The 19,398-nt window shown below is 27.5% G+C and overlaps 1 protein-coding gene across 2 annotated transcripts in view; it reads right to left on the bottom strand.

Moving 5' to 3' along the window:
- Positions 1 to 19,398, bottom strand: part of LOC107437109 (EBF transcription factor knot) — a 220,687-nt gene that overhangs the window by 172,964 nt on the left and 28,325 nt on the right. For both annotated transcript variants that reach the window (XM_071187401.1, XM_071187402.1), the window contains exon 3: positions 11,751 to 11,814. In XM_071187401.1, the coding sequence (XP_071043502.1) occupies positions 11,751 to 11,814 (64 nt within the window). The remainder of the gene's footprint in view (positions 1 to 11,750; positions 11,815 to 19,398) is intronic.

Genomic DNA, 19,398 nt, shown 5'->3' with positions numbered 1-19,398 from the left:
TTCCAATTTAGCTCCTTCTCTTTTTGTGCTTACCTATCATTCTAAAGGATGAGACTTTTTGCTGTCTAGGACTAATCCTGAGGATTAAAATAGTACCGAAATCCACTGTTTATAATAAAACAAAAACATTGAAAGAAACAGAAATTCAGAGTTAATTATGTTTAATAAGCATGCTACTAGCTGCTTCTTGACTTAGAATTACCTTTATTTAGTTTATTTTCGATTATATTTCTTTCAATTTAATTTTTTCATTTCTTTATCTTCATTCAGTTAGTGCCTTTTATTTAAATATTGTACGAACGCTTAGGTTTGCTGCTACACTTTTTTTTTTCTGTGACCGTAATGGTAATTCTATGCGGCCCACCGCGAGAAACTATACGCTTATTTTGGTAAAGAACAAAAAGTGTATTAAAAAAAATACAAATAAAAAATAAAACACCGAAAATAAATTAAGAAGGATAGATTTGCGCTGTGGAGATTTTTTTAATGACTTCACGGTTATTTATCTCAACAAATAATTATTCAACCCAATTTCAGTATTAGCGATGTAAAAAATACTACGTCGTATCTTATTTCCGAGACTTTTTTTTATTTTGTGAAAGAAGAAAATAATAAGGATTTCATGATGAAATAAAAAAGAAGAAACTCCTTCCAACTCTTCAGAAAATCAAATGAAAAAATTTCTTTTTTATTTAATCTCACCTGCATTTTATTTGGAATTTTACAACGAATCGAGTTATTTTTTTACACCAGTTTATTTACAAATCGATAAATATTTTGAAAAAATAAATGTTATTCATAAAGTGATTATATTTTTCACTGAAAAATTAGATACTTTCAGAAATTTATACTTTTTATTAAATATTCAATATTTCATAAAAGAGTTTTCCAATCATTATTTAATTAAGAAAAATACATTTTCTCATGTTTAAGCTAAAATTTATTATCTTGACTAAAATTTCAGAAAAGTGTAAAAACTACAATATAAAGAAAAAAAAGCATAAAATTTGCATTACATTAGAATAAAAATAAACTAAAACAATTCGAATATTTATTTATTTATTCATTTACTTTTTGCCTTAAATTTAATTAATACTGAAATCAATTTTCATTTGGAGTTCGGATTAGCAAAAGTGTATTTTTTCTAACAAGAACATTCTGAAATTTATTGATGAACTTATTATGAATAATATGAATCATTTTATAAGATTTATTTTAATTCAATCAGCAAATAAGAGAGAAACTATTTTTCAATATTTACTTAGTTCAACAATTTGAGGAAAATATAAGTAGAAAAAATCAAAATGTGGATTCAAATGTTATTGTAAAATATTTTTGAAAAAAGTGGAATTTTGAATTTTTTAGTTGGGGGGGGGAAGACGATTTTTTGTATCACTCAGCACATGAGGATGAAATAAAAGCCAATGCAATGTAGGATACGTATGACAACACTACTTACGTTACGAATCCGATACTGGTGTTCTGGAATTTTTAATTTTGCAGATTTGTGGCATATTTTAAAATTTTTTATTGTGTTATATTATTTGAAATACTTTCGAATAAATTATTTTTAATTTATTATTCTTAATTTTTTAACGTAATATAAAGTTTTATTTCTAAAAGAAACTTTTATACTTAAATAAAATATGATGAGAGAAAAAGCAAAAGCATAGTTCCTGAAAGAGGTAATTTGTAAAGGTAAAAAATTGATACATACATACATGTATATATATATATATATATTAGAAGCATTTTATCTCCTTTTTTTAATAAGCCAGTTTAAAAGTTATTTATACGAGTAAGAAAAGATTAATTGCTAAGTACTATGATCAAAACGGTATAAATCGTACATAAAATTTCCTTTTATATAAATAATAAAAAGTAGTTTTTTGTTCATCCACTTTTTAAACATAATTTTATAAATACAAGTCATAACTTAAGTATTGATATTAAATATTGATATGATTAAATAAGAAAAACAACTTTATTTTGGTATTTTTAACTTAACAATCAATGTGATAAATAAAAACCTAGAAAATATTTTAATGATAAAGACGGAAAATTTTAGAATTCCTTTAAAAAACACACATAGCACAAAGATCAATTTTTTTTTAAATTTTTTCTACTAGCATTAATCTGTAAACTTTATTTTGGATCAAGTTAAAATTCTTGATCTTATAAATAGATCAATTACTAAAACATCTAAAAATGATAAGATGAACGTGCATAAAAGTCTCAGTAACACAAGATTAGAATTTGCATAATACGTAAAACTAATGAATAATCAATTTAGAACTTCTCGATGTAGAATAATGAGGGGAATTTTAAAACTTGTTTTAATTGATTTTTTATTGTTCCTTTCAAAGTCGATGAGTTGACTTTGCATATTTCTCATCAAACAACGACGAAAAAAAACTAAAAAAACTCATTTCCCGAAGGTTAATTATCTAGAAACTGTTTACAATTGCATAAGGAGATGACTTGATTTAAAAAGTACCTTTTCTAGGAGAAAAAAGAGTAAATCTTTAATTACACTTACGGTGACACGCTATTGGAGGAAATTTATCTTTTCTTTTTGTAACTCTTAAAAGTTTTAGAAATTAACTTGATACTTTTTTCAGGTAACTATGTAGACTTTCACTTTTAATGAGACTTTAGCCAAAAAACGTTTAGGCAAAATTTTTAATAAAAGCCTCCTTTTTAGCGCTTCTCTTGATCTTAAAGATCAGCTAATGGACATGAAATAATGAAGACGGTATTTTATATCTTAATTAATTTGAATTTTCAATCTCAATTTTAGTTTTTGTTACTACAAATATGGAAGAAATATTTGATAATGCTTTATAGTGAACTATATTTAGCATTTCAAAAGCTAAAATGTTTTTGTTTTTTTAAATGAGAAAAAAAAATTTAAAAAAAGGAAAAATTACTAATAATATTTATAATTAAAGGTCATGATGACATTGCGTTTTAGTAACTTTCGAATATACTTTCTGAAATTAGGCTTCACAAAAACAAAAGATACCACCTACCTTGTAAACAGCGTTAAATTTTTTTATCTATCTTATTATTAATGATATATAAATTTTATAGCTGTGTGAAGGCTTAAAGTAATAAAATAATGATAAACCTCATTTTCTAATTACTTGGGTTGAATATATTTAAGAAAGCTTAATAAATAAAAATGTTCACATGTAATACCAGTTGCTTGAACACTAAATGAAAGGAAGCTTTCTGTATGATACAAAATTATAAGACCACCCCAAATATCACTCATTTTAAGGGTACACTGCATAAATATCAATAATTTTAAAATAGCGAAGCAACTGAAATAAGTTATATTTTATCATATAAATAAAAGAGGGAAAATATTTAGCTAGTTTCACACAAAAACAATTTTTTGAAATCTGGGTGTTACATAAGTATAAGACCACCTATTTCTGTTTTCAAAATAGTTTGAGTTTTCAAAATACTTTTTATTTTTTATTTGAAAATCATATGTAAAGTGCAACTTTGCATTGCAGAAAACGCAAACAATAATATTATAAAGAAAATTAGAATTAAATTGATTTGTTTTTATAAGAAAATTCAATATGCTTCGTGAAAAACAATTATCTGAGCTGGAAATTCAAGGGCCCTGGCAAGTCTGAACGTGAAATATGTAAATTAATTGAACGTTCTAAAACTGTTGCTCATAATTTTTAAACCAAGAGAGATTCTTATGGAAAACAGAAAAGATGTAGTAGGAAGCATAAATTATCAGCTCAGGAAAATAGATACATTTTCAAACTTGCTATGAATCAGAACTTGCCTACTCGCAAAATAACTCAGCAATCTATACAATAGTCTGTAGTACTTAAAGATAAAAATCGAATGCTATTCTTCGGAAATTAAAGAGAAAGCCAGGACTGTTAAGGCATCATAAAGAAGAGAGACTGAAAGCAAAGGAGACAGGGTGAAGGAGATCATGACCTATATGAAGAAAAAAAAATTCCGATGAAAATGGGTTCAATTTAGATGGTCCGGATGATAATAATTACTATTGGCATGATTTGCGAACTAAATTTGGTGATTTCTTTGATAGGCAGGTGGGTAGTGGCTCAGTATGTGATTTGGAGAGATTTTACGTTTGATGGTAAATGCGATCAGAGGGGAATTTCTAAAAAAATGAACTCTAGCTGTTATCAACAACTACTTTACCAGCACCTTATACCTTTTGGTCTACCTCTTAGTTTTTTTGGAGGCTCAGACCATAAATTTCAGGAAGACAATGAGCCATGCCAAGCGTCCCAATCAACTAAAAATTCGTTCAAGAAAGAAAAAAGTGAGGTCCAAAGCTCGCTAAGCCGTAGTTCTGGTCTTAATCCTACAAGAAACTTGTAGGGTCTAGCCTTTGAGTAGATGAAAACTAGAGTCTTAGAAGTTATCCAGAAAAATTGTGGATAAACAGCATTTTGGTTTAGTTTTGCAACTAGTCTTGTAATTTGGTAACCGATATTTCAGAGGAAAATTTGTGAAATTGTTGACAAAAAATTCATTTTTAAATATATCTCTTAAAAATTGTAAGCACGCATTTTGTTTTTCATTCATTTTCAATAACTCAATTTTATTTTGTAAAATTTATATTGCTTATAATAAGAGTCACAAAAACCACAGTGGTCTTATATTTTTGTTACACAATTGCTTTGTTAGCGTATAGAGTTTTGCCCAAAAATAATAGGATTGAAAAATATGCTTTGAAAATCGATATTAATTTTAAAAACACATAATATTTAATTCCTTTAATTGCATTTCCTTTAATTAATTCCTTTAATTGCATCTTCTTTATTTAATTACTTTAAGTATATTTCCTTTAATTTATTCCTTTAATTGATATCTATTAATTACAAAAAAGGTGCATCAAATTAAAGTTTGAAAATAAAAATTTCTTCATATTCCCCTTAAATATAAAACATAGTGTCAGTCTCAGTTTATAATGATAAAAAAAAACTAAGGAAATTATAGAATTTTACTATGAGTCAAGAAAAAACGACTTTTAAATAAAAATTAAAAATTTCTAAAAGAGTTTTAAGTAAAAACTATAAAAAGTACTGGTCTTTGTAATTTTGATTGCCTTGAAAGTAAAATAATTTTTCTATTTAAATGCATTTCACATGTAAACTTCTTCAAGTTAACCCTATTCAAGTAAACATTTTTAAATAAAGACATAGTTTTTTAATGCTCATTTAATATACGTTAATAAGTGAGAAATAAAGAAATAAAAATGATGCTTTACAGATGATTGACATTTTTGAAAGTAATTAAATTCTTATATACTGATGTAATAACTAGCTTCAACAAAAGCAAAATACATTTCATTTCCTAAAAAGTAAATAGTGTTGTTTTTAGTGACAAAAGTGCATTGGTTATTATTTTAAACTATGTTGCTAGTTTTTTCTAACAAAAAATACTTATTCAAAACAAAATGTTTATTTCAATTAAATTCAAACAAACAATAAAAGCAAAAAATTATTTCTTACAAACTTCGAAACGCAAAAATAACAACATTTATATTTTATGATCTTTATTTGTAAGAAGCAAAAAAAAAATCAGAAAAAAATTAAAAGAATTAAGTTAATTCCATTTTCTTTGATTCAAAATTCCGAAAACACCGCGTATTTCCTCAAGACATCGTTANAAAAAAAAAAAAAAAAAAAAAAAAAAAAAAAAAAAAAAAAAAAAAATATCAAAAACTACTAATCTATTTCAGCCAAGAACATGATTTGCATCATCCCAAATTATTATATCTTAAGATATTGTAGCTTTTTCTTATTAACTAAGATGGATTTTTTTTTCCTTTCTACGTCAAAAAGATTTATTCGATTCTCGAAAAATGACAAGTCGTAAAAGATGAAGAAAAATAGGAAAAAAAAATTAAAAAGCAAGAAGAAATTCCACCAATAAATACTAAACATAAGTTAAATGTCAGGATATGTTAAGGGGGAAAAAAGTAAAAAAAAAAAAATGAGGTACGTTGAAGTTTTGCACAGGAGATTAACTGAGATTAAAATAAAAGAAGATAGCGCAGCTCACTTTACTGGTGATACAGCGTTATTTAACAAGACTGTTTGTTCTTTTCTTTAAAAAAGAAGATTTGCGCTGAACGTTTTAAATATTCTTAATGAGGATGCAAAGTACAGAAACGAAAGTAAACATTCTTCCTTTTGTTGTATGAGACAATCATTTCTAACTTACAGCCTCTGGCTGTTTAACTTGAAAATACGCACCGGAGAATTGCAAGTGGCTCTCTCAACATTTTTGTCCAAAACCGCCATTTGTTTGGTTTTTAAATTTCAAGCATGATTTAAGCTGATTTTTTTCATTTCTCAGCTATATTTTTTTCTTTATTCCTTGGCGTAACTTGACTTGGGTTTTCTTTAAAATTATTTTTCATTTTAGCGCTGAGATAGCTACAAAGAAGCGAGGAAACAGCAAAAGGAGAACTAATGTGTTCCTCAATTACGAATTAAAACAACGACTTAGTCGAATTTTTCTCTTTTATTAAAACAAAAGAAATTTGAGTAAAAGAATTGCGCTTTATAAAAAATGAAGTGCTTTCACGGGAACATTTTCTCTGAGGACAAAATTCGAGTATATCATATTCGATAAATGTGCGTGTATCAGATAATATTTTGATAAAATTCTTATTACTTCTCAATTTGTTTTTAAGTGGTAAAAAAGAATTCTTAGAGGAAAAATACTCATGTTTGGAAAAACTAACACTTAACAATACTTTTGAATAAAAATTGATTTCTTTCAATATCTTTGCATATTCTGCTTAAGCAGTACTGAAATAGATACAGACAGCACCACATGCTAGTATAATGTTCCAAGTATGTAGAACTACTGTTTTTTTCTTTCTAATTTTTTAATTTTTAATTGAATTTTTCTTTGCCGTGATTATTTTACATGGATATCATTTTCGGCTAAGACATGCTTTTTTTCTTCTTTTCTGTGTATTATTTTACTTTTAGGTGTCGTAGTTTTAGCAACTTTAGCGAATAATACAGATATTTAAAATTATACGACAAGCATCTATTTTAATTGTCATTAAAATATAGTTTTGCGCCTTTTTCTCTAAAGCTGCATTGTAAAATTTTATTGAACTATCTTTTTATAATATTTTCATTGAAGTTTTTCCTCAAAAAAAAAGTGAACGTTTATGTTTGTTTGGAAGTGTCATAGTCTTGGCTGCTTGGTAAACCCTGCATTTCATAAAAATACTCGTTAGTTTTCGTCATTTTTATTTAAAACACGGTTCCTATTTTTCTTAAATGCTTAGTTCAGTGCTTAAATTTTGAGGAATTATTTTATTTCCAATCTTCCTAGTTTGTAAATTTTAATAAGCATTTTTAACAAAAATTATTCTTTATTAATCATTTATTAAAACAAAGAACAGCATTATATTAAGTATTTTCTTGGTTTGTACAAAGTTTTGCAGTTAAACACTTAGTCAGTTTAATGAATGTTGGCCAGATGAAACTTGGTTAGTATATTCTTATATGAAATTATATAATGGCAATAATATTAATATGATAGTTTTCCTAATTATGTATGTCATAGTACTTTACCATTACTTGCGATTTGAATAACTGCTAAAGCAGTATATTAGCATTTTTATAGTTTGAGTAGTTTTAAATAGTTTTTACGTCAAAAATTAAAACAAAACAAACAGTGTTTTAGTAAAACATAGCTTTAAAAACTTTCAAATAGTTCATTCCGTAAAAAAGCGAATTGAAATGCAGTGTTTGGATAACATGTTGTCCATAATATTTTTAAATAGTACAAGCATACTGCTTTAGTATAACATAGCTTGGAACATATTCAAATAGTTCTTTGCTTCGAAAGTAAAAATAAAACAATCAGTATTTTAGTATACCATGGCTTTGAACATTTTCAAATAGTTCTTTGCTTTAAAAGTAAAAATAAAACAATCAGTGTTTTAGTATAACATAGCTTTGAACATTTTCAGAATTTTTTGGTTAAAAACCAAATTGCAACGCAGTTGGTTGGACAACATGCATTTTATAATATTTTAAGTCAAAACTTGAATCAACAGTTTGAATATTATACTTTGAAGAAAAAAAATGAAGGGACATAAAAAGTTGTGAAACAGCATATGGAATGAAAGCATAGTAAAAAAGGTGGTATTGTCCTTAAGAGAATGATCAGTTGGAAGTGGCCATTTATTTAATCCTACCCCAAGAGGAGCTAGTTCTTCTACAAGAAAGATACCCATAAAGACCCGTTTACAACCTTTCTTCACCCGTCTGCCGATGACCATAACATTCCCTGGTCAACGTATTACCAGAAGAAAGGGATTAATGGTAACAGCCTATATTGTAGCTCCCTTACAACACATCTTCTTTATTCATCGGCTCCTAAATCTAAATCCTCAACGAGTAACGATATTTTTCCGATACTATAGGATAGGTTACTAAAGAATCTATGGCATAGTTGCTAAGAGCATCGACCTTACAAATATTTAATATACATGAGATTGATACATAGTTTATGTGATAGCTTTTGTCACAGATTTTCAATTTTAATTAAGTTGTTAATATAAAAAATCTCGATAAATAAACAGCTTCTTTTAAAAAAAAGTGGTTTAAATCAGTTATCTATGAAGATCAAGCTAAATTTTAAGTCTTTCAATTACTTTACTGTCTTGGCCCCCTTTTTCCCCCTAAATTTATATCTGATTCAGTGGGTGATTAGGAAAAGAAAAATCTTTTATTATTTTGAATGAATATTATTATTCTAAATCTCAACGAGAAAAGATATTTTTCTAATACTATTGGGAAGGTTAATAAAGAAACTATGGCATAGTTGCTAAGAGCATCGACGTGCAAATATTTAATGTACATGAGATTCAAAGCTTTTGCCATACGTTTTCAATTTTAATTAAGTTGGTAGCATGAAAAAGGGCTCTATAAATAGTTTATTTTGAAAGTGGCTTAAGTCAGTTTTCCATGAAAATCAAGTTCAAATTTAGGTATTTCAAATACTTTACTATCTTCCCCCATTTTTTTCAAAAATTATATCTACTTCAGTGGGTGATTATGGAAAAAAAAAGAAAATAATCTTCAATTATTGTGAAGGAATATTAACATTTTTGTAAGGATTAGTTCCCCAATTACATTTGAAAAAAAAAATTTAATACAAAAATTTTCATTTTATGAAGTAGCTAAGTTAACTGTTAACCGATCATAAAGCCAGGGCTTAAAGCGTCCTCATATAATCTTCCTTTTTGCTCTGATCATAAACGAAACCGGTTCTGAAATACGCGAAGAGGTTTTTCATTTCTCAAACATATACAGAATAATAGAACAGATTATATATAACAGAACCGGTTGAACCTCTTTACTAGCTTATGCGGGAAACGTAAGTAGTTAAGTTGCTCCACCCCATTCGCGTTGCAAATTATTGTTTTAAATAAAAAAATATAGAATTTACACAAAAATAGGGGTTAGTAAGAAAAGCTCAAATATAGAATGTTTTTGAACCGTAAACAAATGTATAAAAATAAATAATCTTGTTTACTTTCACAAAAAATTAAATTTAAGAGAATAGGCATAATGTATTGTCTGTAATCACCTTTTCATTTGCTACAAATATGAACGCTCTACCTTTCTATATATCAGTGGTTTCCAATTTTTCTCGGTTACGGAACCCTACATAGTTGAGCTTCTCTTAGTGGAACCCCGACTTCATGAATAAAGAACGTTAGCAACTTTTAATATACTAATAAGAAAAGACTACGAACTAATTTAAAAGGAACTTTTTCATTCTTTTTTCAAAAACAATCTTAAAATTTGTTTTTATTTTTGGCAGCTGAATTTGAAGGTCTGTAGTAGTTTCTAGTTGAGTAGTTTTTGTCGTATGAGTAAGTTAAAACTGAATAAAATAAGTAGAATTATGGTTTTTGAAAAAGAACTGTTATAAACTGCGAGAATGGTCATCAGAGAGAAAAATTCTTCAGTCTTTAATTTGGTTATTTCTTTTGAATTGTAAGGTTGGATGATAAATACTGATACAATTATTTGTAATACATATTCCTTTCATAATTCCTTTTCGTTTTCGCATTTTCCTATAACAACATAAAGCTATTAGAAAGTATATATACCTATTTAAATTTTGTTATGTTTATCTTTATTGATATTTTACTTAAATAATTTCACAAAACTAACTGAAATATTAAATAAATTATAGATTATCGTTTGAATTAAAATATAGTTACAAATTTCGAAAAATCATAATTGGGAAAAAAAATTAACTTATGGAACCCCAGTGAACTTTCCACGGAACCCTAAGGTTACGCGGAACACCATTTGGGAACCGCTGCTATAAATAATTGCACCTTTTTGCAAATGAAACAATTACTTAAACAAAATTTCGCCGAAGTGAACATAAGCTGACTCTTATTCAAGAGTTTTCATGACCAGTAGTTTCGAAAAGAATGGGGAAAAAAAAGCAAAGCAGCAAATGGGGCTTCACTGTGAACCGTCTGACATTTTGCCGATACCTGTACCCTAGATTACTACAAAAGTAACAGGCTTCATTCTATCTCGTAGAAGCAGAGCAAAGGGTGTGTCCCTAGGAGAGGTAATGGTTCAAAAAGTGCTTTGTTCACGCACCCTATCATTGTTACTTCATTCGATAGCGACGGAAAAATCACCCAGTTTCTCATGATCTTCTAGAAGAACATTCTCTTTTAATATTCATCCCCCCGCCATCATGACGTTTTCTCAATTTGATAAGAAGTAGTAGCGAAACGTTGAATTATTTAAAGTTTCAAAAATTGTCGCAAAACGGCTTGGGTCGTTTTCAGGGGTGGTAAGGGGTGGTATCGCATAACTTACTCAATCGTCTGCAATCGAGGGGGTTGAGAGAAAAGAATGTATAATGCCTTAAGAAATGCCTTGAGTCAATACTAGAAAAGAAGATAGGATGTTGGAAATGGTGATTAGTATAGAAGATGGGGAAGAACTTAATATACCTTAAAATATTTATAGGTTTTGATATCGTGAATTGTATCTTCGAACAAAATAAATGAATGACGGTGTAAGAAACGAAGCTTTTATTAAGAAAGTCTGTTTAGTGAAAGGAAGGCGACGCAAAACTTATTCTTCGTGTTTTGTAAATATCTAATGTTATTGATCTTTACATATTTATTCAAATTCAAAATGTACTTTTCAAGTAATTGGAAAGATTTCATTGTCAGTTTTATTCCTATTTCTGTTTATTCTTTAAAACATGTTAGTAAGTTTTCGATAAATATTTATATTTCGTGAAAAGTTATAGTTATAATAACTTAATAAAAATATTTTTAAAATTTTAATTGGGTAGATATATTTGACTTATATAAGAGGGATTCAAGTATATCTACGTTTTGTTTTCTACCTTCTATGAACAAAAGTTGATTACTAAAAAATAAGTTTGAAGCAGATTTTTAAGAGTTTTGTTCAACAAATATGACTTGTTATACAATAATAAAAACATCTTAAAAAACTTGAATCAAGTTTAATTTATAAAGCTTCATAAATGAAATTCGAAATTATAATGAATATTTGTATAGATTTGAGAACTTCTCATCGAACATTACTGTAAGCAATCAATTATGTATAGTTATTTATTCAAATTTGAGATAAGGATAAAATAAGTTAGTGTATTTTTTAAACATAAAAAATAAAATAGCATAGTATACTTACCATTTGCGAACAGCAGCTGTAGTCTGTAGTGAATACCATTATTTGTTTTTTGACCTTCTTCCTCCTATAACAAAATTACATTATTAATCATTATTGTCGTATTGAAATTATAATCCTATATATTTACTCATTTAATTTTCTTTCACTTAAAAGATATTCAATTTTTAATCACCCAGTAATGTGCCTCTACATTTCAATAAGACCTTGCCCATTTCCTTCTACTTGTTTAATTTTTAACTTCGTTAACCGAGTACTTCTAATGAAGGCATTTACCCATTATAATTTAAGAAGTTATCCATTTTTGGCTAATATTCGCCTTTCAAAATTACTCTACCTACTCGATCCACAGCTCAAAAAAGCATCGCCATTTGGCTTCATTACAGCATGCCAATTTTCAAGGCTCATAGCAAGCTCAAAATATTAAAAAAATTTGCGCATGACTCTAAATATTTTGTTTGATATATATTTACCTTTTTGGCCTTCATTTAAAAATGAAACAGAAAAAGGTAACTTTCGATTATTCCAATCAATTACACTTAAAATAAAAATATATTCTTTTATTCCATCAATTATTGTATTTCTTCATCACTGCATTTATTAACCTCATTCCAAAATTATTATTATCAAAAACCTTAATATTATTAATTATCATAAATATAATGTCATCACAATCATTTATGCCGTATTGTGTAATATTAAATAATTGAAAAATTCTTGTTAATAAAAATTGTCTTTAATTTTAAAATTTTATAGACTTTGATGAACTAGTTGAAGAAGGTAGCTAAGAGACATTTGTGTGCATGAATTTCATTAACAAAAACTATCAACAGTAAAAAGCTGTTTAAAAGCTTACTTTCTCCCATAAAAGGATTTTAAATTTCGCAAATAAACAAAAGATTTTCTTTTAAACATACATGTACAGATAATGTTGATCATAACGTACTTTTAAACACAAAATTTTGTGCTTTTTTTTTTAAATGCACGATGCATCTTCAACTGCATAATAATGTAACGTTAGAAAAACATTTTTGTTACATTTCTAGCATTATAATTTCCTTATTTGGAATTAATAGTTTATATTTAACTTAGTTGTCTTGTCTTTAGAAAAAAAAATATTTAAAAGCATAAAATAAGTAAGATGCAATAAAAACAATCTTATAAATAAATAAAGAATAAAACTAAATCAGTTTTGACAAAATATAAATGAATATAACACTTATTCATTCAATTCACCATCTTATTTTAAATGAACTAGATAAAGAGAAGGAAACAATTAGAAATGTGAATAGCTAGAAATCAATTCAGATATCTATGTAAAGAGAATAGCCATCTCAAAGAGGCGGTGAATGTTTGAAGTGGTCAGTGTGAACGGACGTTTAGCATACGAAACCGATGCATTTAACGGTGAAAATTGGACCTCCGATAGCGAACAATAAGTTAAAGTTGAAGCGAGGCACAATATTCCCAATGCGATCCAGAATACGGTACTTGGAGCTCATTACAAGGGCAAACGTCAGGAGAGCTTATTACCGGCTAAGCTATCCCGTAGAAAGGACATAATCTGCAATTCTCGCAGCCCAAATGGAAAGTGCTTGCGAAAGGTCTGTCATTACCCTTTCGCGTGGACAATCCTTCAGGGACTGGACTGTGTTCTAGCGGTTGTTATTAATTGTAGGACAGGCGAAATCGTTGCAACAGAATAAAGACGACATGAATCCGATCCCATAGAGATAGTCCTCCCAACTCTAATCAACTAGACTGGTGGCAAATCCTTAGTTGCCGCTCTTTAAATGCTTGTTCCATTTCCAAGATTTTGCAATCAGCATAAATAGTTTAATAACTAAGGCTGATAAGTGTTATCCAAGTATCGATTTCACTAGATCTGGTGGAAGGGGTAAATTAATCTACACTTCAAACGTCAGCAGAGATTTAACAATTATAATAGCTTGGTAGGTTATGCTAACAAGAATTTCAGTAGTAGATTAGTAAGATGGCTTTAATAATTTATTAGACTTAGTGGAAGAAATGAAATATATGGCATTGCTGATAGCCGTTTGAAATTTTGAACTTTTATATAAATGTAGTGTTAGCAGCTATTCAATGAGATGTAGCGTTTGCAATAAATGTAGTGTTAGCAGTTATTCCTTTATTAAAGAATTAAAACGTCCAAATAAATTATTTATATTAGTATTTTTTAATTTTCAAATAAAATTTAAAAGTTGCAAACAATGTTTCAATATCAGGACTTCATTTTATTACCCAATTACCATCATCCATGTTTATGAATTTAAAACAATAAAGTTTACCTTCTTTTTCTTGAAACTTTTAAACTAACTCAAAGGATAATAGAATTCCCGAGTATAGTATCTAGGCTATTTGCTTTCAGTGAGAAATTACCTAATGAATAGTTTAAACACCTTATATTTTGATTTTATTATCTAGAATTATGGTACTATTAACATTTAAATGTAAAAATTAACTTTGCAAGGAGTAATTTACTTTTAACTAGTCTACATTATATTATGTCTAGTAAAATACTCATATGTAATCTTATGAGTTTCATTAAAATATAAGTAAAATTATTTTACAAAAATCTTCATCAAACGTATTAAATAATTCTTACACATTTATTTTTTTATTATTTAAAATTATTCGATGAATGTATATAGTTTTTTAAATAAATCATGTCTTTTAATAATTTCAGCAACTCTCTAACTGTAGTATAAAATCAATATATGCTATGGGCTTGTCCAAAATAATGTTACATTTATAATTTGAAATAATGTTGCATTTCTAATAAATGCAATTAATTTAAATAGAGGACTAAAATTGATACAAATTGTAAACATATTGGTAATTAACTTTTAAACATAAAGACTAATTTTGAAAAATCATGTAATTTATTTCTAACACAGTTATGTCTTATAAAATTTGCAAATACCTCAAAAAGAATTTTATAGAAATGAAAATAAAATTGTTTTACAAAAATCTTCTTCAAGCAAAATAAAAAAAAAACTTTCTTTTTACTTTTTTTTTTAATATATTAAGATAATTCGTTGAATGAATATCGTTTCTTTTTAAATAAATCCAATATTTTCTAATTATGTCAGCAACGCTCCAGTTGTAAAATAAAATTAAACTTTAATGACGTATACATATTAGTTTTTCTTAAAATAATCACTTTTTCTTTTGAGTTCGGAGAAATACATAGACTGCGGATCCAATATCAAACAGCAGAAAGGGGAAAACCACCCCATAACATGATTAAAAACAAACGGGCTTCGATATATCTTTAGAAGCATGAAGAATTTTAATCTAGATAGTCTGAAAGTAATATATGTTTGATTAATTCTACTTCAAAAGCCGAAGTACCCGCATTCAGTATCATCTCGCAAAGAAAGATAAAATTTCGCAAGAATCACTGAAGGTGAAGCAGCAATTTAGTAATGAGGAAAATATACACCTTTAATTGCTATTTGCGAATTGATTCATTTTTAAAGTTAGCAAAATCAAATAAAACGAATTGAGTTGTATTAAGGGTTTTATGAGTGCAATAAATAAAGTGATTTTAGTTAATGAACGGTATTGTAGTTGCTAAATGTGATAAAGTTATTTTCTTGAAGCTCACGGACTGTAAGATTTAATGTATTTTAGTTTTATTATTGTTTTTGTTCAATTTATATTTTCACAATTAAATTATATTTATTGTTCCCTGCTTTTATTGTTGATTTCATTCACTGATGTTTAATTATTTTTTTTATTATGAATTCAATTACATAGTTTTAAGTTTCATAATTGTTTAGACGCTTTCGAGAAAAATAAGACACGTTTTCTGAGAAAAAAAAAATTTTCTAAATAATTTTTTCCCGTAACGTTTTCAAATGGTTTAGTTCTTCTATTATTATTTTTTTTTCATTTTTGGGAACTTATAGTGCTGTATAACTAAAAGATGGTTTTTTAATGAATTTATCATTTATGTTCCGATCTAAAACATTTCAAATTCCTATGCAGGGTATTTCGCCATCACCACTCTGAATATATATTTTTAGAATCCTTTTCCGATAAAGTAAAAGAAACTAAACTCCTTAGAGATCACAACTTTTTATTTAGAAGATGTAAAAACAAAAAATCTGTCTATATCTGTGTGAGAAAAAATTGGTTTAAAACACCGAAACCAGTTCGAGTTTTTAATACTCACAAAAAAATTTAAAAGGAAAGTAAATTGTTGTGTGAATTTCAAAAACAATAGAATACAATCTAACAAAGACAGTAACTGTGACTTCACAGTAACTGTGTTCTGATTTTATCTCTGGCAATAGAAGGAAATAAATTACGAAACTTTTATTAATACTTACAGGAAAAGATGGTAGCCACTACACTGAAGTTTAAGATATTTTCTATTTAATTGAATTATTGAATTATTATTTTTCTGTGAATGTTTACTTTTAAACTAAAATTCCTCTTTTTGGAAGTAAAAATTAAGATTTAAACCCAAAAAGAGTTACTCTATGTAATATTTTAAAAACCCAATAAATCTGAAAGCCCGATAAAAAAAAAATTAAAAAAAACCAGTCGAGTTGTTATGTCTCTCCTTTATTTATTTATTTATTATTACTTTTTTAAGGGTGGCCTGCTTTTTTAATAATGCATAATTTTTCATTTCATAACCGTTAAGAATTCTAAAAATATATTAAAATGTAAAGGCGAACACTAGGAAATATCTTATCTGCGTGGATAATACAAAATCAAATTAACCAATTCTGTGGTATTTCTTAGCTATTTACAAATAAATAAGTAGTGATGTCGGAACTGTGGTGGCTCAGGGGAAGGAGAGCTCACTTCCCAATGAGGTAACGCGGATTCGAATCCCTGATCGATGCGAATTCCACCCTCGGCTCGCACTGACCACAGTGCTGGCATAAAATATCCTCAGTGGTAGGCGGATCATGGACTAGAGTCACCTTGTCGTCATGCTAACCGTGGAAGGTTTCGTATTTTCTTATCGAAATTTTCCCTTTAGAAATTAATGGAAACATTAATGAAAGCGTAAATCGGTGATAATAACAACAAATGATTTACAGGATGGGTAACTAAACAGATTATTTCATATTCAAATTAAATTACCATAAGGATACATAAATTACCATGTCTCTTATAACAAAAGATAAAAATATATTGAAATCAGATTTTTAACCTTACTTTTAATTAATTTTGCTGCACTCGAATATAACTACAAATTTTGCACTCATTTTATTCATCTTCATAAAGTTTTAACTTTTGATTTGAAATATGCAATCTTAAAACCTTACAAAACTGAATAAAACACAAGGTTTTAAGGCATGTTTTTATTTGTATAGTTTGATCCTTTGAAATAATAGAGGACCGTTTAATGACGAGCCGTTTTCTTATCAAGTTAAGTTAATGAATGCGGTATTTTTCTTCTTTCTCGAAAGGTTTTAGATTAGGTTTACAAGCTGGTGCCTGAGGCACTCTAGGAGTTATATTTATTGTATCATTGAAAAAGGATTTACTGAAGGATTCTAGATCTGCTTTGAGGAAAGGGGAAGCTGGAAAATTACCACCGCAGGCCTAGAATGTAGCCCTTTCGAAAAGGGACTGGAAAAGGGAAAGGTTTCAAAATGAAACCACAATTTGTCTGATCGTTATTTAGAATGATCTGATCGTTATTTAAAATTTACAACGCCCAGTCAAGACGGAATTGAGTTTTTATATATGTATCTCTTGGAAGCGTCAATATTTGAAATTCATAGAATCAAATTTATGTTTATAAAAACTTAGCTTTACTTTAATTTGAAAAAAAAAGCAGAAAAAACGAAGTGCACAAGCGTTTAATCAAAGTTTATTAATGTGAAAAAATAACTACCTCAAAATTTTTTTTATAAGTTATGAATGAATTAAAAACTATATAAAAACAGCTACAAGTTAAGTACACTGAGAAGAACTATGGTCAAAACTACCAGAATAAGGAAGCATTTACCATGTTTCAAGCTCCGTGGGAACACCAGAAAGCTCGATAGTTTTTATCTGCCTTGACAATGATCATGGTAAATTTAACAATTAAATATGGTCTTATAATATGTGATAAAATTTGAAAAATGTGGTAAATTTGGTAATTGTATCAAGCATTAGTATACCCCAGAGCATGACATAAAAACCATTCATTAACTTAAATTTCCTTTTCAGTTTTGTATTTTTTACTGAATGTGTGGTAATAAGAACTACTTTTAAAAACTAGAATTTCTAGAAAAACTAGAAATAGTTACCATATGAGTGGAAAAATTACCAAATGAATGGTTTAAGTACCGTATTTTTCTTTTTATTAACCAAAATTGTGTTACTATAAATATCATTAATATACAGTACCGTAATTTTATCAGAACTTTTTTCTGCTAAAATTTTTTCAATAAGTTATATATTCAATAAGGGGAAAGAAGTAGAAAACTGAGTTATGATTGATTTTAATAATGTATTGAAAAATATTTTATTGGAAACTAAATAAAAGAAATGCTAAAATTATAAATATTATTTATTAATTATTTCTCTTACTAAGAGAATTTGGAGTTTTATCATATTTTGTTTAGTAGAAATAAAGTTATTTTAGCAATGATCATAGGTTCTTTTCTGAAGATTACAAGGTTGCTAATTTTGATTAAAATGCCTAAAAAACTGAAATTAATCATTATTTATTTATAATTTCATACCAATAAATATCATAAAAATGATAAAAAAAAACTACAAAAATATCAGATTGAGAAATTTATATCTTTTGTAGTTTTGAAAAATATCCAGCTACTTATTAATTAAAAAAATTAATAGAATATTTATTAGAGTTTAATTTAAAAAATTATTCAAAGAACATTTTATTTTAGTTCAAATAAAAAATTCCGAAACAGTAAATACTAGAATTTCATTATTTGTCTCTGTAGGAGAATTCGAAGGCAAAATTTTACTATTCTTCTAGTTCCATAGATAAAGAAAAAGTTTCTCTAGCAATGATTGCAAGCTCTTTTGTAACGATTACATGAATGTCCCTTTTGCTTAAATCCCTCTGAAAATATCACAAAAGGGGAATGACTTTTATGTGAGAAGGTGGGATTTCTAGCTTGGCTTTGGTCTTGCCCATAACGGTTGGAGCTTTGAGTCCTTTTTAATGTCCCGTAATTTGCCCGCACAATCCAGCGCACAAAATTGAGACACCAATTTCAGCATTCACTGAGATTAAGTTCCTAGTATGAAGTTTTAAAAGCCTTTTATGGGGTAATATTCATTTACCAGTTGCTTTACATGAGCAAGTTGTTTAATAGCATTTTCTAAGGGAAGTGATGTTGTGTTTTTAAAAATAGATCACTTCCCTGAAATAATTAAAAGTGACTTTTCTTAATTGCTTCCAAGTTAAATACTATTTAAATCTTCTTTTTCTCAATTTTATTTTAAACAATGTTTGTATGTACTTAAACTAGCCTAAACTATATTTCATTCCACTTAAACATGCTTTTATTTGAATAGAAATTACGCAAGTGGGCGCCATTTTATATCGTAAGCAGGGATGACTATTCAAAACTCAATGCAGATGCAAAAATATTAGGTTAGTTTTTTTACAGTATATATATATATATATATAAATAAA

This window comes from Parasteatoda tepidariorum, chromosome X1, assembly GCF_043381705.1.
Source record: "Parasteatoda tepidariorum isolate YZ-2023 chromosome X1, CAS_Ptep_4.0, whole genome shotgun sequence".
In the NCBI taxonomy this organism is placed as follows: Eukaryota; Metazoa; Arthropoda; class Arachnida; order Araneae; family Theridiidae; genus Parasteatoda; species Parasteatoda tepidariorum.
The sequence above is the reverse complement of the archived record's forward strand: the minus strand, read 5'-3'. Positions and strand labels throughout refer to the sequence as shown.